The following is a 22581-nucleotide window of genomic DNA, read 5'->3' on the forward strand; positions in this document are numbered from 1 at the left end:
AAAAACGAAACTCAGGCTTGATGTCAGAGAGACAATAGGGAGTGGTGGGGTCTGTGGCAAACTGGAGAACACAAGTCTTGTCTCTAGTGGAGACTCCACTCAGAGGAAGCTAAATGCTGCCCAGTGACTACGTCACAGGATCTTCTGAACTAGTGCCAGAAATCCAGTCTTCTGTGAAAATCCTTCCTGTTTTCAAACGCTGGTAACTAATTCAAAAATTTTTTAAAGCACCAGTTGGGCCAATAGGACACATGTGTGAGTCATGCAGGCTGCCGGTTTTCGACATTTGCTGTGAATGACCTTAACTCCTCTCCTCGCTTCCAGGGGCTGCTCTTTGGGATGGTTGAGCATCTTCCTCCACATCTGCTGGGCCATAACATTTCACACTTTTGGTCCTTCCTGGAGCCTTCTCACTCTTTGCTCCTGTGAGTTCAGCACAAGGCCTGGTGCATAGGAGCTGTTCCAAAGAGTGGGCTGTGGACAGAGGAAGGGGTCTCGACTCTCTGGCCCTCCTTCCCACTCTGGGCCTGGAGTGCTGCTCCTGTCCCTGGGGTCAGCTCTCGGCCTACAGCAGTTCCCAGTCTATGCTGAGTATGTGGGAGAGCAGGTATTTCCAGGGCGGACAGAAACAGGGGTCACGAGTGACATTCCAGTGCTCTTTGTCACCCATAGGAGTGACTTCTAGGACCTTGTCTCAGGAATGCTCCCAGGCACTTACCAAGGTCAAGGATGCATCCTTCTGTGTGGTCTCATGTGGAAAACTGCTAAGCAAGCTCTTTGTGGAGACTGTGCACAGGCTTGGGGAGTGTGTGCCCCTCCCTGGCCCTGGTCTCCTCCAGACAAATCATTCCTCAAACTCTGCCTCTCTGGGCTTCTGGATTTTTTGTTTCCAGGCTCATGTTTGAAGTGTGGGTACAAAAACCAGGCGACCTATCACACATTCGTCTACTTCTCAGAATGGAACACGGCGCCCTTGGCTCTTTTCCTGAACCTGGCTCCCCCCAGGCACATCCCTGACTCCAAGCTCCCAGAAACCCTATAGCTTTCTGATGACACCCCCAAAAGAACCGGGTGGGCCCAGCCCAGCCCTCACCTTCCCTTTGATGCTGAGGCCCCCGGTGTCATAGACGATGCCTTTGCCAACCCAGGCGATGGTCTGGGTGGCTCCCTCTGGGGTGTGGCTGAGCACAGCCAGGGCTGGGGGATGCAGCGCAGCTTTGCCAACACCGTAGATTCCTAAGGGAAGAGTGGTAAGAGGGGCTTGGTTAGGCTCAGAGGGAATGGAGCGGAGAGCCCCCAGAAGCACCTTGTACAGGCCGGCTGTCTGGCTGTTCCTTCTGGAGAGCAGGGCTGGCTGTGGGACCTTGCTGCCCCCTCCCCCCACCTCCCCAGCGTGGGAACACAAACGAATTCCAGTGCTCTGAGATTGCAGATGAATTCTATGCAAAGCAACACTAGGCAAGAAAACCCTCTGAGAAAAAAAAACTAATGTATCATTTCCAGGAAGAACAGAACAGAACTGCAGAATGAAATGACTTTAGATAATACTTTAAGGCCGTCAGGCCCACACTGATCCCCCTTTCCCTACACTCTTTGAACTCAAACTACTCCACCCTTTCTCAAGCACGCTCCCACATTCCTATCTCCATTGCCTCACTGTTTGGTGTACATGCCTGCCTTCTCAAGAAAACCATGACCTTCTTTGTAGGGGAAGTCCATGCCTCAAGGTCCCCCAATAAGTGAACTGAAAAATAATGGCAACCATAAAAAGAGCCAGGAGTAATGCAACCTGACAAACTCCTACTCACCCCGCAAGACCCACTGCAAATGTCACATCCTCCGTGAAGCATTCCCTGATAGACATGGCCTCCTCCTCCACTTGTAGGTGGTTCATGTGTCTTGGATAGGCAGTCTCTAAGATGGCCCCCAGAGACCCCCACCTCTGCAAATTCACATCCTTGTGTAGTCCCCTTCCCTTGAGTGTGGGATGGACCTAGCGACTCACTCTTAACTAAAAGAAGATGGAAAAAGTGATGGGCTGTCACTTCTGGGACTAGATTACCAAAAAGACTGGCTTTTCTGGCTTGCCTCACTCTATGGGCAGCCAGGTCCTAGGTGGCAAGTGGCACCCAGGAGTGGCTTGCATAGCCAGGAACTGATGATGTCTCCAGCTAACAGCGAGTGAGGGCCTAGGACCTGTCAGCCATTCTGCGAGTGAGCCTTTTGGGGGCCTATTCCTGAGATGACCACAGCCCTGGCTGCCCCGGACCACCCCCTCATAAAAGATGCTGAGCTCAAAGACCCAGCTCAGCTGCACCCAATCCTTGACCCACAGACAGCGTGAGATAATCAATGTTGTTTCCAGCTGCTGTGTTTTGGGTGCTCCATTTTGCAGCCATAGAAACCTAACACAGTGGCCCTCCCCTGGCCAGTCTGAAAGAACCTTGAGGAAGCTGAGGACAGCTATTGCTGGCCCTCCAGTTCCCGAGAGTAGAGGATGGCAAAACTGGGCAAACCAGGGAAAGTCTCTGTAAGGAGGTACAGTTTGAGCCAAGACCTATAGGAGAAGGCAGTGCTCACCACAAAACTACCTTCTGGGAAAGGACTCCAGAGAGAAGAACCCAGCCATGCACAGGCCCTGTGAAACACCTGAATTTGAGATAGACAGACAGGCCCTGCTGAGCCAGTCCAGGGAGTGAGGGCCTGGCCTGTGCTAGGGCTGAAGAGGTAGCAAGTGGGAGAAGAACTGGATTACAGGAGGTTTCCAGAATCTGAACCACTATCTCACTTCTCCGAGATGGTCTAACTTTGTAGGGTCTGGCCTTGAGGTTGGACAGACGGATTTCTTCTTGGTTGCAAGCAGGATGAGTTTGGGATGAAGCAGCCAAGAAGCCCCTCCACCCCCCACTCCCCAAGGTGTCCCGATCACTCCCAGGGGCCCAAGCTTGCAGGGAAGCAGCCCCCAACCCACCTCCAAACCCTCGGGTCTTCAGCTCCTCATCTCGGATGATGGTTGGGATGATCCCCACCTCTTTTCCAACTTTCTTAATCTCCTGGACGTTTTCATAGAAAACACAACAGCACAAGGACACATGAAGGTGAAGTAAATCAAGGCACCCCCTCTCCAGAGAGGCCAAGGCTCTGGGCCAGAGGTGCGCTGACAATGCTGAGGATAGGAGGACTGGCCTTGGAAGCCAGAGGGTTGTGGCTCTGAGCATGACTGGGCCAGGAGAGAAGGCTCACGCTCACGCTGGGACGGTGAGGAGACTGGGAAGCGAGGCCTGCCTTCCCTGCGCCCCGTGCTGAGGCCATGTAAGCATGGCCTGGATCACACTGCCCCTGCCACACAATTCCCACTGCTGTCCTTGGACCAGGGTTGCCCCCCCGGGCCCACCCCCATGATGGGCATGACGGGGCCACAGACCTCCAGGAAGACATCCGTATCCATCTCATTGCAAGGCGTGTCCACAATCCGGGCTGCCAGCCGCACGCCCTCTGTAGCGTTGGTCAGGCACTGGAAAAGAGCCGAGAGCCACTGCTATGGTTTGGGGACCTAGTTGAAGCAAGTCCACTTCCCAGGAACCTGGTGGCCTCCAGGCCCACGCTGCCCAGACAGGTGGCACACAGTGGGGGGTGGGAGAGGGCGAAGCAAGACCGGCAACCGCTCATCCTGTGCCCTGGGGGTCTGCACCCCTCCAGGCTGCAGACAGAGTGTTCAGGACAGCCTCCCACACACGACCCCAGACCTGCACACAGTCCCAGACCCGTACATGAGCGGATGCTCTGCTCCCCTCACCCTGGCCACCTTCACAGGCAGAAAGCCCTGGAGCCTGCCTCTGGGTGATGTCTCCCTCCGGTCCCTGGGGAGGTCTCTTTCACCTGTGATTCCCAGACAGGGTCTAGCTGCCCCTGCTTCCTGTCTTTTGATGCCACAGGGTTCTAGGCAGTGGGGCAGAAGGGAAACACTCCGAGAAAGATCCCGGTTTCCAGGCCAGCAGCCCTGGGCCAGTGCCTAGACGCAGCAGGACCCTGGTCAAGGCGCTACTCTGAGCCTCAGGCGCTTGGGCAGAGCCAGTTCAGAGAAGGGTACGGCATGAACACGGATGTCACGCCTTGTCCTGGAAATGCTGCCCCACACCCCTCACAGTTTCTACAAAGAACTTGTATCTGACTTTGCCTTTAGCACTGATCCTGGAAGTTCTTTGCCTCTCTCTGCTGCATTTGTGCCCTCAATGCTTGGCTCTCAGCTGGCCCTGATGGCACCCTGCACCCCCAGCCTACTTCCTTTTCCCTCCACCCACCCCCAGCCTCAGAAGCTCCAGTCAGGCTGGTGTAGCTGCCTTTCCTAGCTCACAGGCAAGAGATGATATGAAATGAGCAGCTCAGGTTTACAGGGATGTGAGCCACATGGATCTCATCATGGCTGCTCCCAGCCTGACAGTGTGGTGGGGGTCAAGCTCCGGGTCCATACCCGCCAGCCTCTTAACCCCTGTTTGCTCTCCACCGAGCCTCTGCCTGCCCCCACGTAATTAAACGCAACAGCCTCCAAGGTAGGGGCCTGGGGCTTGAGAGCTCGGATATAAGCTGTGCCTGTGCCATCTGCCGCTGGGCGAGGGTCCCTGTCTGAGAGTGAGTGCAGAGGGGGCGCTGCTTTCACCGGAGGACCCGCAGGGTGAGGGGCGCAGGCACTGCCTCTGTACAGGAAGTGCCTTCACAAGAACAGAATTGCCTGCACGGAGGCCCAGGAGCTCCCTTTTGCAAGCGTCAGGGAGCATACAACTCTCATCTGCACCAAGGTGTAAAGAGAACAGGGGGCACCCCAGGGGAAGGCAGGAGATGCGTCCCAGGTACATGATGTGGGGAAGCAGTTTCACTTTGCCATGCCTCAGTTTGCCCATTGCAAAAGGAGATTATTCACTCACTCGCTCATCCCAGCACCTGCTGGATACCAGGCACCAAGCCAGAGGTTGGGACCCTAAAAGGGACCGAGGAATTACATCATACCATTCAACAGGACAAAAGAGGCGGTGCAGAAGGCTTCAGGGGTTGGAAAGGCAGGGGCTGTAAAGGCTACACGGGGGTCAGACCTGGCTCAGAAGCCAAGACGATGGGGTAAAAAAAAAAGCTAGAAAGGGCCTCTGTGCACAGCCCAGGAGAAGTAGAGAAAGAAATCTCTCTCCTTCTGCAATGACAAACGCAGGCCAAGGGGGTGGGGGCGGGGATGTTCCAGATAGAGGAGAGGAGGCCCCAGACACAGGGAGTTTGCCTGGGACCGAAGGTGACAGTTTTCTCCAAGGCAAAAGCGAAGCAGCGCTTCAAGGGAGGAGAAGGGAAGGGAGACCAGGTGCTGGCTGCCGACGTGGGGGCCGGAGGAGGGAGTGCTAGACCACAGCCCTGGGGAAGGGGCCTGGGATCAGCCTGCCCAGGACTTGTGCAGAGGAAACCGCTGCGGCCCTGCCCGCCTCTAAAGGATCACTATGTAGGTCCAGTAAAGGCTCCTGTGTAAAAGTGCTTGGTCAAGGTCAGGGGACCTGCAGGTGACCAGAGGAAGGAGGGTTAAAGCACAAACAGCCTGGCCCAGGTGGGCTGCTCCAGGGTCACTGGCCGATCAGAGCTGAATTCGAAACTCCAGGACCACCCCTGGGGGCATGGGGACATGTGACTTCCAGCTACCCACTTGCAAAGTTGACACTTCCACCGGCCCGTTGTCTTGTCCCATGAGGAAAAACTCCACAGTGACAGTCCTCTTCTCCGTGCTCCGCCAAGCCCCGGAGCGATGGGTGAAGAGAGGGAAGGCCCGGGCCAGGGCGCAGGCCGAGGCAAAGATGTCCGACCGCTCGCACACCATCTGCAGCACAGGGAGGGAGAAGCAGCGCTGGGCTGAAGGGGCAAAAGGGAGGGTTGGGGCGCAGGAGGGAGGACCGGGCACAACCACCCGGAGGCCCTGGTGAGCGCCCAGGCTGGGTCCGAGGCCCTGTGTTCACCCCACAGGGGACAAGACCTGGACACAGGTGCACCCGGCCAAAGCAGCCAGCACCCCCCACCCTTGGTGGGCCCACTGAATGGGCTGAGAGACCGCATCACGGGCCGAGAAAGAAAACTGTGGCCCATCACAGGCTGCTTCCTGCCTCACAGGGCAGGGAAGCCGGGCGCAGATGGACAAATGCTAGGGGTGGGATCAGGAAATCTGGGTCAGAGTCTCTGATTTGCACCCACACTGATCTCTGTCTCTCTGGACCTTGGTTTCCCCGTCCACGAAGCAGGGGTGATGATGCCCTCGGAGATAATCACTGGCGAAGGCCCGCTGCAGGGTGTGGAGCGTTTTGTGCTACAGGGGCGCGGGCTGACTGCTCCCACGGCTGTAGGCATGATGGCCCAGGGACGCACAGACCACGCAGCCCACGCCACCGGCAGAAGCACTCACCAGGATGCACCGGTGGGTCCCGGGGGGCAGACAGGTCCGCACAAGCCTGGTGATGAAGGGCGCGGCCGAGGGGCTGTTGTGCCGGCTCACCCGGGAGGGCAGGGCCGCCACGGTGGCACAGTTCAGGTAGAGGGGACAGCTGTCCGTGGGGTTGGGGTTGAGCGTGCTTAGCGCGGCCTGCCAGAGCTAGGGTGAGAAGGGGAGAGTCAGCGCTGGCTTTTCCCAAAGGGGCTGCAGAAGCAGTTTCCGGGGGGGCATGAAGGAGATGAGTTGTGTCTCATTAGAGCTGAGAGTGTGTTGTCTCTGCTGCCCCACTCTTCTGCCCCAGTGTGGGATTATGCAGTCGGGACCTAAAAGGCCGTTTTGGGGGCCGCTTTGTTTCAAACACTTGAAAACCTGAACTCATGGGACTTGGCTGGTTTCCATTAAGAAGGAGGGGCCGGGTGTCTCTTAAGGAAGGGCAGGTAGCAAGCTGCCACAGGAATTTCCGGAGGGCAGGGTAATGGTAACAGCAGTTCCTTAGAGAGACTGGCTCCCATGTGCCCCCAGCTATTCTCCTCGAGGGGCGAGAAGGACTGGGCAGGGGCCAAGTGGGGGTGCAGGGCTTTGGGTGACATGAAAGCAAACACTGGGGCTCACGGCCTGCCTCCCCGGGCAGGGGCCCCGCATACTGCGTTGGGCCGGACGCCCGTCTTTCCGGGTCTTAAAAGGAGGCGGCCCGGGCCCTGGCGGTGCTGGGCGGGCGGTGGCCGCCTGGGGCTGGCCGGAGCTCCTGCCGGCGGCGGGGTCAGCCCGGAGGTGGCCCGCGGAACCGGGCGCGCTGGGCCCGAGGCCGGTGAGGGCCTCGCCCTGGGCCGCCCCTCGGGGTGGGCGGGCGCGGGGAGACCAACCGGCTGCCCTGCCGGCCCGGCCCGGAGCCGCAGGCGGGGCATCCGCTGGCCGTTCGGGCCTCCCCGCCGCCATCGCCGCGCCCGGGCCTCGGCCGCCGGGGCCTCCTCTTCCGCCGGCGGGGGCGGTGCATGGCGGCGGCGGGGCGGCCCGCTCACCTCCTCGGTGACCCGGGGCTGCAGCTTCCCGCGGACGTGGCTCCAGGGCACGCGGTGCAGGTGGTGCAGCTGCCCGAGCAGCAGGAGCGGCCGGCTCTGCGGGTCCGAGTCCCCGGCGCTGGCCTGGAACTGCAGCCCCACGTTCGCCATCTTCGCCGCCCGGGCCGGCGCCCCCCGCCCCGGCCCAGCCGCTCCCGCTCCGGCTCCCGCTCCGGCTCCCGCTCCGGCCCGGGCTCGGCGCCGCCCCGACCCTGCCCGGCCGCCCGCGGGCCCCGCCTCCCCCGCCGCTCTGGGCCGCTCGCGAGACGTGCAGGGCCCGCCCGGGGCGCGAGGGGGCGCCGGGGCCAGGAGGGCTGGAGGGCCCGGGGCAGGCCCCAGTCCCCAGCGTGTTCTGCTCGAGCAGGCCCCGCGCCAGACCCGAGCTTCAAACAGCCCCAGCCCTAAATCTGAGCAGGCCCCACTCCTGCTCCTGGCAGGCTGGGTACAGATCAGGCCCCGTGTCAGACCCAAGTAGATCCTTGGCCCATAACCCAGCTGGCCACCAGCAGACCCTCGCGACGCTGACCTCTCTCCGTCCTGAGGAACCCCAAGCAGCTTCTGGCCCCACTCCAGCAGGCTCCTGAGAGGAGCCACCCCAGACCCTGCAGCGGGGCTGCTCTCAGCCCCATGCTCAGCTCTTGAAAGTTAAGACTTTGGTGGTTCTTGAATCGTGCTAGCTCCTGAAGCTCACCTGGCACAGCAAGCAGTGTCGGCACACTCATCACTTCATGGGTTCCTTGACCTTTATCTGGCCCTGGATTCCAGAGGCTACAGGAATGTTGCTTTCTGTCCAGGTTGCTGCTTCCGGGATAGCCAACTATATATCCAGGCATCACCTGGTTGTGTGGGATCCTTCCCAGCCCACCCCTTTAAGAAGGGTCATCTGGCAGCAGTCTGAACAAGCTGCCCTGGCAGCCCCCCAGTTCATTTAGGAGATGAGAGAGCAGTGGGGTGATTTACAAGGCAGCCTTATTCACCTCTGCCGCATCTCAGAGAGGACAGAAGACCAGTTGGTGAGGGATGCCTGGAGGGTGGGGGGCACCTGGTTGGCAGCTAGATGGGTATGGTGAGTAGTGAGGAGCCGTGAGTAAGAATAGAGGAGGTGCCTGGTGGGTCATGGGGATGTCGTGGGCGAAGGTCCTGGCTTCTGCTGAAATACAAGGTTTGGGGAATGGTGATCCCAGTTGGGACAGCTCTACCCAGGAGTCATTTAAAAATACAAATCTGTTACCCCAAACTGCCTACAACCTGCCGGGGCCAGGCCTTGGGTTGGTAGTCCTCTCTTACCTCCAGCTAGTTCCTTATACCACTCCTCTAATTTTGAGTTTCCTCTTTGTTATCAACCTTAAAAAGATAATAATAATGGCAAAGCCAACTCCCTAGCCTTCTTGGCATGTCGTCCCTCTCCCTGGCTTGCTGCCCACCCACAGGCCATCCTCCATCTTCCCTGTCCAGTCCCTCACTGTCTCCCCATCACAACGAGCCCTGGTCCCTGGCACCAGCAGATCCTCAGAAACACTGCCCTAGACTACAGTATCCTCAACAGTACCTGTCCTGAACAGGCCTGTTCGCCGTTTCCTCCGGGGCTTGGCACGGAGCAGGTGCCCCCCAAATACTTGTTGACTGAGTAAAAGGAATTCCATCGAAACCCTCAGCTTTCCTGACATAGATGTCAATGCTAATTGGATCTTATTTTCTTCAAAAGACTTTCCAGCAGCTGAATGTTTTCACACATTTGTAAAGGGTACGAAGAGCAAGCTGGTGTGAAGATCTATTGCTTTTTCCTGTTTGCAAATACATCACAAACAGGCGCAAACCAGTGGGTCTGGTGCTGGTGCGTGGTGCTCTAGCAGACACTGGGACAGCTGGGGGCATCTCCCTTGATGGCGAGAGACGAGCCCTAAGGATGAAATAGGACTTCCTCCCCGCAGAGAGGACAGGGGAAGGCATTCTACGTGGGGAGAAGACACTGAGTTAGAGCATGTCCAGGGAGCTCCAAAACCAGCGTGGTTAGAACAGAGGGTGCCAGGAGGATAGGGGGTAGGGATGGCGGGGGGACTGGGCTGTCTCAGGTCCACTCTAGGGGCTTCTGTGGCCGGAAGAGGGGAGAAAAGACTGTCAGTGGAGAGTCTTTCTTTCTATTTAGAATTCTTTATTTATGAATTAACTGGATAATTATGGCAGCCCCCAAGAAAGGATGAGCAAGCTGATTGAATTCAGCCACATTTATTGAGCATTTATTAGATACAAAGCAAGAGAAAATGTCAGAGTTTTGTTAGAAGCAAATATTCGTGATTCTCGTTTCAAGCCACACTTGAATAGAAGAATTCCAAACTAAACAGAACACTAAAGAATTATTCCACTTCAAATGCCTGCCAATTTCCTCAAGATGGAGCTTGTGACAGATACAAATAGATTCCAGGAAAGTACTTTCCCCTTTTCACTGCAGACTTTACAGACGTCAACGTAAATAAGAAGAGCAGCACTTTGTTTAGACAAATTTTTATGAAGGTATTAATCCACGGCTTGGTATATATTTCACTGTCAATGAAAAATCCACCTCTATTTAATTTTCTTTAAAAAACTAATGTTTAAAACAACTCACCAGATATTCAGTGCAACCCAAGAAGTAACTTATACTTTTGATGACCTGAAACTCATTCCACACTCAACCGGGTATTCAGATTTGACATAGGAGTTGAGGAAAAGATTAACAATTTCTGGGAAAAAAATCAGAATAAAGTTCCCAGAACCTATTAGGAAGCTCTTTTTATTTTTTGGGTACAGTTCAAATTCTAAGACACATTTTGTGATCACATCATATCAAATGCCTCTAGGTACATGAAATGTACACTTCTATCTTAATTTTATGCCAGAATTCATCTGTACAAAATCTCCTAATGTCTACATGGATTCACCTGGTCCCCATGATGTTCCCATATTCTAGCATATCTGATACAAGAATAAAACGCTCATTTCCTTGGAGGACTTGCTTCATAATTTCTGATATTTTCATTCACTCATACAACAAAGTTTAATTGAATACCATTTCTGAATAGCCCTAGGCAGTCAAGCTTTGGGAACACAACTATGTATATGTGGGTGGGGGAGGGGAGGTGGCATCTATAGCAGTAAGACCCAGTCAGTGGGAGGAGACCGACTTAGGAAGGTACTCAAACTACGATGGGGCATGAAAGTTGGATCTCAAGTGAGGGTTAGGCTAGAAGTGTGCCAGGCAGTCTGATCCCTGAGAAGGGAATTGTTCATATGAAGATACAAAGTAGTAAAGGGTGTCTTCTGTTCCTGTGCTGTCAAAAGTTCGTGGTGGCTGGATGCAAACTGGACACAGCGCCATGGAATTTGGATTTGACCTCATGGGTAACTGAAAGCAAAAGACTAACATGAAAGGCAGGGCTCCATCCTGGCTAAGGATGGGCTGCTGCTTCACACACCCAGATGAAACAGGGAGAGGCCCTGCTTCTCTGAAAGTGAGTCCCATTCGATGCCTAGATGTGGGCACTCACATGGCCCTCCCTGAAAGTTGTGTATGTTTGCGTCTTACCTCATCACATCATACACACCTGTGTGTCAAGGAGAGCCTCACTTCCATTTTGTAAATATCACACCAGGCATACCACCTAGAAGGCTTGCATTAAATACTCCCTGAAGGAATGAAAAAGAGCTAATTGCAATGAAAAGCACATTTCACTCCAAACTCATATTTAAAAAATTAACCTATGGAAAGTTCGAAGAATAGTGCAACGAACACTTGTATGCCCTTTACCTGGACCTATATACACATATGTACTTCTGCACCATTGAAGGCAAGTTGCAGACACTTAACCCTGGACACATCACTGTCTATCTCCTAGAAGCATAACTCATATAACCACAAGAATATCCATAATATTGTGGTCACACCCATGGGAATTGAGCAATGGAACAGTATAATCACATATACTGAAATGTCTGTTTGAAACTATTATGTACTTCAGAAAAGCCATGTTCTAGTACTGATACAATCTTGTGAGGCCAGACCTATGGTTTAGGGTTTAAACTTTTGATTAGGTTATCTCATGGAGACGTGGCATGCCCAATTGTGGGCGTGACCTTGTGATTAGATGGAGATGTGACTCAACCCATTCAAGGTGGGTCTTCATCAGTTTACTAGAGTCCTTTAAAGGGGGAAACATTTTGGAGAAACCTCAGATGCAAATGCTTGGAGAACAGTTGCTTCCAAGCTGACAGAGACACAGATGTTTGGAGTGCTGATAGAGGGAGCAGGCAGAGCCCAGCAGACATCATCATGTGCCTTTCCATGAGATGCTAAGCGAGCCACAACCCAGAGTTGTGTCCCAGAGGAACTAAGTGAAGGCCCACAGATGCTTAGAGAGGAAATCACTGGCATCAGAAGCTGGAAGCAATGAACTGGTAACAAGGACCAGCAGATGTCGGCCTTCCCAGATCAGCCTTCCTTGAGCCAAAGCATCTTTTTCTGGATGCCTTAATTTGAACATTTACACAGCCTTAGAACTGTAAACTTGTAACATAATAAATTCCCTTTATAAAAATTGTTCCATTTCTGGTACAGTGCAAATTCCAGCAGCTTTAGCAAACTAATACAACAGTCAACATAGAAAGTTCCTTAATCGTCCTAAACAGGTCCCACACGACTTTTCTTCTTCTTTAAATCCAGGATCCAAATAAGGATTGGGCTTTGCATGGGGTTGTCAAGTCTCTTTGGTCTCCTCGACCAAATCCAGAACCATCCCAGCCTTTTTCTTTTGTGACATCGACGCATCTCACAGAAAGTCTGGATTCGCCTGATCATTTCTTTCAAGATTAGATTCGGGTTAAATGTTTTTGGCAAAAATGCATGTTGTGTGTTTCCTGTTGCATCTGGTCAGGAGGCATATAACCTACGCATCTCCTACTACTGAAGAAGTTAGGTATATTAGAGTAAATGGGGTCTGCCAGACCTCTCCGTGGTGGAGGTACTTGTCCTCCTGTATTATTCATAGAATCATATTCAACTCCAACTTTAGTCTGTGGAGTAATCCTTTGGGACTGCTCAAATGTCATTGCCCAACTTCTGTCCCAAGGGCTTTTGTATCCAATGATGATCCTTGCCTGAATCAGTGCTGGTTGGAAAATGGTGATTTCCTAGCTCTAGCATCCTCTCTACATTCATCACCTGAAATTTTTCAGGAAAGAGGACTGGGGACTGACTGGCTGCACACCACGAAGTTGGCCTTAACCTCCCACCCCCTTTATGTAAGTAGGAATGTCATTTTCAGAATCACTGCTCTGAGGGTTCCAGTAGGGTTAGCACGAGCCCTGTCAGACTGGTTCCTATGTCCTTTTCACGTGATCCCTCCATTTTTTTTAGCACTTCTGTGCTGTTTGGATCTAGATGATCTCCAGGCTGACTTTGTCCTTTCCCTGTTCCCAATCTGGAGTCCAACATTTCTCCAAGGAAGCCTGGCTCCTTTTTGCTGGAGGCAATGATTATTTAGAAACCAAGATCTCTGGATTTAGAAACCTGGGTCTGGGTGGTATGTATACTCATTGCTACTTGGCTGTCATTGCTTCTAGATCCTTTCATAGGACAGAACAGGATTTGGCTTTTTTCTATTATGCTGGTCCCTTCCATTCCAAGCCCCCACTACAGGGTTCTTCCTCACCTGCCCCTATCCCATCTTTGTGTCTCCTTCTCCCACAGTGGCTCTGGGTCACCCAAACACAAACAGTCCTTGGTTCTTTTCTAAAATACTCACCAAAGAACCCACAAACCACACCACTAATACCACCCCTGATAACAAACCTCCTACACAAAGCTCAAGACTTTTTTATTCCATTTGTTCTTAGAGTATCTCCCACTGACACATGAAAACTTGATTTTTTGGGTATGGTTCATCAATTTGATATATATTTAGGCTCATTTCTGTTTGTATTCCATGTTAGGATTTATCTTTTTTACATTTTATTTTTTGATTGTGTAAAACAGTTCTATAATTCAGAAGTCAAAACCATATAAGGAAGAATGTTCCAAGGAGTCTTACACTCTTTCCCTTACACCCCTTGTCCACTCACCCCCATAGTAACCGTTTTTATCAAATTTTATTTTCCCTGTTTCTTTTTGACAAAAATAAGACTATATATATTCATGGATCTTACACAAGAGGTAGCGTACTGCATGTGATCTTTTGTACTTTGCTTGAAAAACATTTTGTCACCTCATCAAAAGTACTGTTTTTAACTTTGATACCAGTGGAATGAGAGGATGTATTAATACTAATGTGCTACCAGAACCATTTACTCACAACCAAAAGTGTTCCTTCCAACATCAGATTTTAGGAGTTTTGATAAGATGTGGGGACTGAACTGGTTGCTTTCTGAGGCTCCTGTGGTTAAAGCAGCCTATATAATTCTCCGAGGAAGGGCACAGTGTAAGATAGTAATGACCCTTCATGTCTTGGGAACAATATTCCTATTTACTTTTGAACACAGGCAAAATTATTTTTTGTAGTTGCAAAAGTTTCCAAGGGCATATTGAGGACTGGAGCTCGGGGGTGGGGAGCGTGGCTATGGGAAAGAGAAGAGAAATAATTGCTGGACCAAACGTGGTCCCACATTCCATTCAGCAAATTTAACATATGAAAATGGAGACTTATAGAAAAGCAAATTAGCAGGTAAACATTTATTTTGATCAAGAAATCTTTTCTTTGGGAAAACCTTGACTTATAGGATCCTTTTAAATAGTATGTTTCCCTAGTGCAGTTAAAATGAGTTGCATTTTATTTTCCTGAAATACCTTTGTATACAGCTACACCTATCTATAGTATCTAAATGTGGATTTTTTTTCAAAAATAAAAAGAATCATAAATCTGTGAATGAGAATTTTGGCATAAGCTGTGTGAGGGAAGGGTGGGGGAAGGAAAAAATAACCAGAGATTGTTAGTTTTAAGGGCAATGAAAAGAAAATTCAATATTTTTTCCTCATTGAATGTGGAAGGTTCCATATTTTAGACTGGTTCATAGTTATGGCTGAAAAGTACTGAAATGAAGCAACCTCACTTATATTTCAACACAAGTTAAAAATTCTAAACTTGAGAATTTTAAGATCAGCTATTCCTTCCCAGTGATTTCTAAAACGTGAGTAACATTATTAGCCCAAACAGCATAAAAAGCACTCCACTAAGGTCTGTGGTCTTTCTTAACATCTTCATAAATTCAGAAATACTTAAACATTACCTACCAGAACCATAAAAAGACATTCTGAATTCTTTTTCTTAACACATTTGGAACACATAGTAAAAATGCACTATAAGTACTATTTTTAAGACTTCTTCGTTACTTATAAACTCAGAAGCACACGGAGTAGTCTCTACACCAAGGGATCCCTCATTTTTTTTTTCTTTAATGAGAGGCTACTTTCCATTTCCCAATTCTCTTGGGGCCACAGGAAAGGGAAGGTGGTAGAGCAGTAACCATTTCTGTTGGGGGCAGTTGTCTGTTAGAAATCTGAGGGGAGGGGTGGCAGGGATGGTAGCCAGCTTGGGGACTTAGCAAGGAAGTGTTCACCATTTGCTGGTCTACCTGCCCCACTGCTGGCGACTTTGCTAGCTCACTGTTGTGCAAAAACACAAGCGGTATGACTCTATGGAGGTAGGGATGTGCAAGGTGAAGTTCTGTGTAAATTTAATTATTAGCATGAACTGAAGGTACTGTCATTGTTTAACTCATCCGACCTTTCAAATGGATAACCAACCTTGAGGCTTAATTGGATTAAAAAAAAATCCATTTCTAGCCATTGCAGTGTTGAAATGAAGTACTGCATTCTCAGGCAAATGTGAAATCAGGTTTGCTCAAGACTATTTTTTATTATTTACAACTTTAAAATGACATTATCCATCTTGGTTAGTGTTTTATGTACATATATACCTTTTATAAACAACCACAAATATACATGTACCTACACCAAGTCATGTCACAAAACAATCATTATTTCCTGTTCAGCAGTAAACAGATTCGTCAGCAGCAATCTCTTCACACCAATTACACGAAAACTGAACTGGGGATAATGACATACCACTCTTCACAAATCTCTTGTAGCCTCAATCTGGTCTAATCTTTGTAATAAGAAAAAAATCCTTGAGGAAGCTTTTACCAATCACATCTTGACCATTAAATCTTTCTTGAAGAAGGTCACTTAATTTTATGGAATGAAATGAACAATTAAAATGGTAGAAGGTCGAAGCAGTACTGTCTGGAGATTAGTCATATGGCCTTGGCCAGCCTTTGTGCAGTCTCAGTTTCCCCATCTGGAAACAAGGGTGCTTAGCAGTGTGGGTGGGGGAGGCTCCCTATTCCCAGTCGTTGATGAAAATGAAGGTTAGATGGTGTCTGGGGTAAGAATATAAAGTTACAAAATACATGATTCCCTCAGCATTTCCTCTGAGACCAAATGATGCAAATCAAGCCCTTTGCCTCTATTTCAATGTCTATACAATGAGAGGAATAGTGATAAGCTAATGGTGAAATTTAGATGATTAGCTAAAAGCAATTACAGAAAAACAGTTGACAAACAAAATGCTAAACCCAGTGGTCTAAATAAGCCCAATTTAAACGTACATTGTGTTGAATGGTGTCTCATTTGAATTGTCCATTTTAGCCTAATGACGGAGCTAAGTTGGAGGACCACACAATTATCCCCAGCGTCCAGGACAGTCCACAGAGCTAATTTGGACAACTGGACAAATGATTATTTTCTTTGGCCTCAACTGATCAGATAATTGCGTGTGAGTCTCTGCTATTGGGCTCTCTGGAATGTCTCTTTGTATTATAAGAAAACTCAGTCGCAGACCAACAGGAGAACTGCCTGGAGGGTGGCCTGGAGTCAGGGGACAAGTTGCAAATGGCACCTGGCTGACTGCCACCCAGTATCTGAGACTGCTTGAGCTCTCAGTCTGAAAGGCTCCCCTTGGAGCTGAAGGGCTCCTCCTCAGACAGCCCACCACCGCGCCCACCACCCCACCCTCCACCCCACCTTACCCCACCAACTCCCCGCCACCTACCCTGCTCCAATACCACCACTTGGAAGGGGGATGCTTTTGCTCAATTTCAAAACAAAACTAAGCAAAACATCGGCAAAAAGGTTCCGGCTGGCACCTGGGTTGTCAAGAGAATTTTTGAGAGACAATTAGAAGCTTTCAAGGGCTTTGATATATACTGATATCCACAGATATCCACAATTCAAGGCAGCATTTATACATATGTGCAGGGCTAAGTTCTAAATTGTAGCTAACATCAAACAAACCAGGACCACCTACCTAAATCTTAGAAGAAATGGAATTTTACAATAATTCATTGATGAATTCCCACCACCAAAGAGCAAGAGTTCTTCATGCTGTCTCATTCTCCCTACATGCAACTAATGAGTGAGTGTCCTTTCTGGGAAAAGACATTTCAGCCAGGTCTCTCCAGGTGGTTTCCATGTTTTGACTAGAATAAGGGATCCTGATGATCAGACACAACTCAGGATGTAGGATAATGTGCTATTGCTATTTAGATAAAATTTTTGCTAGGCTTGGTAGTCATTTTACTGTGGCTATACAACTACAGCAGACAGACCAGGTCACACTCTAGGTTATTCAAAATCTGAGTTATGATCAGGCTAGGTAAATTACAACCTGTTCTCCTACAGTCACTGTGAGCATGCAAGGGAGACAGCTGACATGGTCCCCCCACTTTCAGGCCTCCAAGTAAGCCACATCCAAGTGTGCTCAGTTTTCTTCCGAACAGGCCATGTCTCTGTCTGTATCTGCATACACCTGAAGTGCCATTTAAACGGGTCACAGAAACCTTGGTCAGGAATATAACCCATGAGGTCACTACTCAAGAAACACACAAAGTATCTTTTAAATACCACCCCATAGAGCCTATACACTAACATGCGTGCACAATGCAGCAGCCCCCATCAGGATAGAGGTTCCTCTATGTTATTAATGTTGGCCAGAACGTTCCTTAAGTCTAGGGTAAAACATATATCCTTTGAGGGGGGATTTGATTTCTGGAAAGAGTCATGCATGGCTGATAAGCAGGTTGAAGGATGTAATTTCTAGTCAAAGAACAAGGTCAGAGTATAATAAACAGAAGTTGCTTCCTTTGTGTGGTTCATCACCAGGCTCTGAAGATTATTAACTAAGCAACGGTGGCATCTCAGGACTAAGTACAGAGCTTGCCAAGATGTCTACCTGGAAAGACAACTCTTATTTGTACATATAGACTCTGGTGTCTAATTAAAAAAATATATACCCCATTGTGACATTAAGACCATATCTCCCACCTTGTGCACAGACATATAAAAGTTATTATTTCTTAACAAGGAGCCATCCCAGCCTTTGAGAACCACGGGATGGACACATTCAAGGGGAAATAGAGGCTTGGCTTTGAGCTCAACTGGCAATCACTATTCCTGAAGTTTCCAGTATAACAGGATAGCAAACTTCACTCACATAGGAATCTAAGTCCCCCAGAACCTGTGTGTAAGAGGTACTTCTCAGCTAGAAACACACAGGCTACAATTTTATTTGAAAATTCCCAAATGGTTCTTGGTATATATATATATATAAAGCATATATTTACATAAAAAATTATTATTTGGTTTTTAGGCAGTTTCTCTTTTTGTAACTGGATAGCAAATAGATTGGGCTCTTTGAAAACCTCCTTTAGAGAGACAGATGGACTTTCAGACACTGAGGCTAAAGGCCTCAGGCACAACACAAATTGTCCTCAGCCTGAGCGACCACAAAACAGGCCTGGCCCTCTCTGAACACAAGCACATGGGAAGAAAACACGGACCCCATCGTCAAAATTAATACTAGGATGGCAGGAGGTTCTTTAATCTTCGTGATTGCTTTATTGTACAAAAAGTTTCCAGCAACAGTAAATTAGTTTTAAAAAAAGGACAAAAAAAAAGTCATTTTGGATAGAAGCACTTCACTAATTGCTGTATTTAAGCATACAAGAAAAAAAGTCTTATCTGACCAATTAGGTTGGAAGGGTTTTTATTACCTTTAAGAAGCCATTAGCTAGGATAAAACATTGAAAGCGCTTGTGTCAAAACAAATAAATAATGCTCTCTCAATTAGCAGAGAAAGTGGTAAATCCGTTAAATTAGACATACTCTGTTTCCTCACCCAAGCCCTTGTGTAGCCAGCTGACCCCACCACCACCCTATCCCACAATTAACAAAACAGAGACAGTTTTCAGTTACAATCTCAGGAAAGATCAGCAGGCTCCCTGAAGAAATAACAGTAAACTCCTGCATTGCTCCTCTCCACCCCAGGACACAGAGGGGGCTGTGACCCCAGCCTGACAATGGCTATATGCAGGTAAAAAGAATCACCCTGCGGTGCCAGGACTCGGTTATTAATTTTCTTTTGCTTCCTCAAGTGTAACTGATCTTTCCCTATGTAAAGGCTCAACAGAAAAAAAGTGTTTGGAGGGCCCCAATGAGTTGGGGCACAGGCCATTCTTTGCTGCCAGTGTCTTCTGACACCAGGGCTACGACAATACAGAGCTGGCACTGCACTGGTTTCAGTCAAAATGGGCAACAGTTCCCCCATCCCCACATGAGATCCTTAAAACAATTTCTAATCAGATCCATTATTTTACCCAAATGAGGTAGGCAGAAACCAACCCTAGACATTCTGAAAATAAATACAAATAAATGGTACTTCTTTCTTAAAGGGTGTTTCCTTCAGGGGTTACTAAAACTCATTTTGAGAAGCCGCACAGCAATCCCGTACTGCCATCACAGACTGACTTTGAAGGAAACCTCTAATTTGAACAGCCCTACTCCCAAGAGCAGCCTTTCTAACTTTGAAAGTCCCTACCACTGGGTTAAAAGAGCTGATATCCCGAAGCTCTGTAGAATCCCCACCTCGCAGGAGTGAAGGAGGAGGGCCTGGATTCTTATCCTCTGACCCTCTTTGCTAATAAATAACTGTTGGTCAGGAAACACCATGCTACTTCCGGAAATGCTGGGAACACATTTAGATAATTCCAAGGTCAAGTCAGTAATAAGAAAATTGGTGGCTACCTGGCAGTATGAACAACTTGGGAAGGGAAGGCTGTGGCGGGGGTTTGGGTGTGAAGGCCATGATCTGTTGGGACAACGCAAATATCGCTATACTTTGGACTTGAGCTGACAATTCTAGAAACAACTTTAAGGTGAATTCTAGAGAGAAATATCATGACTGATTCAAATAAAACATACCATATTTAATGTGGCTATGCTCTTCTTAGACTTTTTAAGAAAGGCATAAACAGTAGAAGGCCATCAATAGTCACACAAAGACCATGACAAGTATACCACTGTCTCAGAACCAATTAACACAAGGACTTCATTCTTCATTTTTCAAATTTATCATCACTTTCACATTATTCTTTAGTTCCAGGAATCTAGCCAAGCACCGTATTGATAACAGGTAAGTAAACGACAAAGTCCTACCCTGGTGATCTGACCCATGCTCACATATACAAGAGATTCCTTAGTCAAGGCGTTCACAACCCTCAGAAGCATGTCTAATCTCTAGGCATTGCTAAGTGGCCATGGAAGAGATGATAAATCAAACCACTGGTGGAATATTTTACTTTGAAATGGAGTGATGTTTGGTTAATAATTTGAGATCCACAAATCCTAAATGGGGTGACCCATTTAAAATGGTCTCTATGTAAATTCACAGCTCATTAAATGGAGTCTGATTTGAACAGTCATTATGTAGTTAGTGAATAAATAATGGATTGCACCAGGATTGCCGGGGAATAGCCATGGGGACACACACACACTGCCTGAGTCTGGTGACTATCATGACACTGCCAAGCTTCCTTTTAATGTGAGCTTAGTTCAAATCACCAACTTAAAAAATTTAGGTGGTGTTGCTTAGAAACCCCTTTTGGTTTACAGTAGAAAATGCAGTGCAAAAATTTTAAATGAAAAATACACCATTTACAATTAATTTAAACTTATGAAGCTGTTTTAACTGGCCCATCTAAATGTGTTAATTAACATCAATGATGGTTTCTTATTTTTTCACACTTTGTTACTCTCGATCATTAACAGTGATGGAAAAGCTAAATTAAGTTAATGGGGAATGGATTATAAATTCTTAAAGGACTTCTCAGTTTGTTTTCAACTGGAAAATATGTAGAGAAGATGAAGAGGCATTCTTGCCTCTGCTCATAAATTTTTGGTACCAAATTTCTTAAAAACCAGACAGTTAAAAAAAAATATTTTCCAAAAATTATTTTAACATGCTGCTCAGACATGATTACTAAAAAAATAGCATATACACATATAATATTTAATAGCTTCTGCATGAGCCTGTAAACTTGCAACTCATTTTCTCTTTTCTTTTAAAACAATATATATATATATATATATATACTATAACTGATCACAGAACCCAATCTCCATTCTGCAGCAGTATCAAGGTTCTTAAATTCTTCACAATGAAGGAAAAGTCAAAGCCCAGCCCCTTTCCTCGAGGGTGACCTGCGGCAGGAAGTTGATGGAGCTGTTCCTGCCCAGATGCAGGCTGTCCAGGCTGGGCCTCCGCAGGCAGCCAGGGGGTGCAGGCTGAGCACTCACACCAGAAGTTCACATGTGCAGCACCCACAAGAACACCACTTAGCGAGACTTCACACCGACCAGGACCACAATGAGGACAATGATGATGACAAATAATATTAAAATCACAAGCATCTTCTGATTCTTCTTTTGATACTGTTCTGCCTACAGAAAGAGGAGAGGGGAAAAGGCAGTAATTTTTCCAAAAATCCAAAATCAGGTCTTGTTTCTAGTATTAGGTTTCCAGTTCTGAATTCACAGTGATGGGCATCTCTGCTACAGGTGACACAGTTACAATCTACCCATCAATTCAAACTAATTCGATCAACATGAAGCAAAAGTCCCATGATCATGGAACCACTTATTTACTCTGGACTTACTAAGGCACTTGTTTGAAATCTCCTACTGAGACTAAGGATAGCAGGAAAAGTAAAAAATTAATGCTTTCAAGCTCACCACCCTCCCCGTCTATGTGGGACATGACTCCCAGGGGTGTGGACCTTCCTGGCAACGTGGGACAGAAATCCTGGAATGAGCTGAGACTCAGCATCAAGGGATTGAGAAAAATCCTGGAATGAGCTGAGACTGAGCATCAAGGGATTGAGAAAATCTTCTCAACCAAAAGGGAGAAGAGTGAAATGAGACAGTGTCAATGGCTGAGAGATTCCGAACAGAGTCAAGAGGTTATCCTGGAGGTTACTCTTACGCATTAAGTAGGTATCACCTTGTTATTCAAGATGTAATGGAGAGGCTGGAGGGAACTGCATGAAAATGTAGAGCTGTGTTCCAGTAGACATGTTTCTTGATGATGATTGTATAATGATATAGCTTTCACAATGTGACTGTGTGATTGTGAAAACCTTGTGTCTGATGCTCCTTTTATCTACCTTGTCAATACAGAAGTAGAACATATGGAATAGAAATAAAAAATAGGGGCAACAAATGTTAAAATAAATTTAGTTTGAAATGCTAGTGATAAATGAAAGTGAGGGGTAAGGTGTATGGTATGTATAATCTTTTTTTTTTCTGTTATCGTTTTATTTCTTTTTCTGAACTGATGCAAATGTTCTAAGAAATGATAAATATGCAACTATGTGATGATATCGAGAATTACTGATTATATATGTAGAATGGAAAAAAAAATTAATGCTTTCAGATCCCAATAGACCTGCTTCTCCTAGGTTTTCCTTCTACCAAATGTACTGACATATGCTTTCAGTAAAACCTCATTTTCGGACACAATTCTTTGGATAAATGTACTGTTTCTCTACCATGAAATGAAATAACTGGCTGAAGTACCAGTTCCATTACATATGGATGGCCCCAAAGAGGGTCGTTTTATATCTCCCTTGCATGTGGGGGTGAAAAAAAAAATTATCTTTGGAAATAAAAACTGACAGGTATAGCCCATGGATGCCATGTACAGAAAGAACACA

General features: G+C 47.9%; 2 protein-coding genes across 9 annotated transcripts in view; both read right to left on the reverse strand.

Annotated features, from left to right (window-relative positions):
- Positions 1-7702, reverse strand: part of NPEPL1 (aminopeptidase like 1) — a 31940-nt gene extending 24238 nt beyond the window's left edge. Inside the window, exons 1-6 of the mRNA XM_077112914.1 lie at positions 7471-7702; positions 6425-6610; positions 5678-5848; positions 3425-3514; positions 2972-3053; positions 1094-1236 (exon numbers count right to left, since the gene is read on the reverse strand). Of these exons, the coding sequence (XP_076969029.1) occupies positions 1094-1236; positions 2972-3053; positions 3425-3514; positions 5678-5848; positions 6425-6610; positions 7471-7620 (822 nt within the window). The 5' untranslated portion in view covers positions 7621-7702. The remainder of the gene's footprint in view (positions 1-1093; positions 1237-2971; positions 3054-3424; positions 3515-5677; positions 5849-6424; positions 6611-7470) is intronic.
- Positions 7703-15367: 7665 nt separating this feature from the next.
- The window catches only part of STX16 (syntaxin 16), a 31002-nt gene continuing 23788 nt past the window's right edge, over positions 15368-22581 (reverse strand). For all 8 annotated transcript variants that reach the window (XM_077112925.1, XM_077112966.1, XM_077112973.1 and 5 more), the window contains one exon: positions 15368-21310. In XM_077112925.1, coding sequence (XP_076969040.1) covers positions 21206-21310 — 105 coding nt within the window. In that variant the 3' untranslated portion in view covers positions 15368-21205. The remainder of the gene's footprint in view (positions 21311-22581) is intronic.

This window comes from Tamandua tetradactyla, chromosome 1 (assembly GCF_023851605.1).
Source record: "Tamandua tetradactyla isolate mTamTet1 chromosome 1, mTamTet1.pri, whole genome shotgun sequence".
Lineage (NCBI taxonomy): Eukaryota > Metazoa > Chordata > Mammalia > Pilosa > Myrmecophagidae > Tamandua > Tamandua tetradactyla.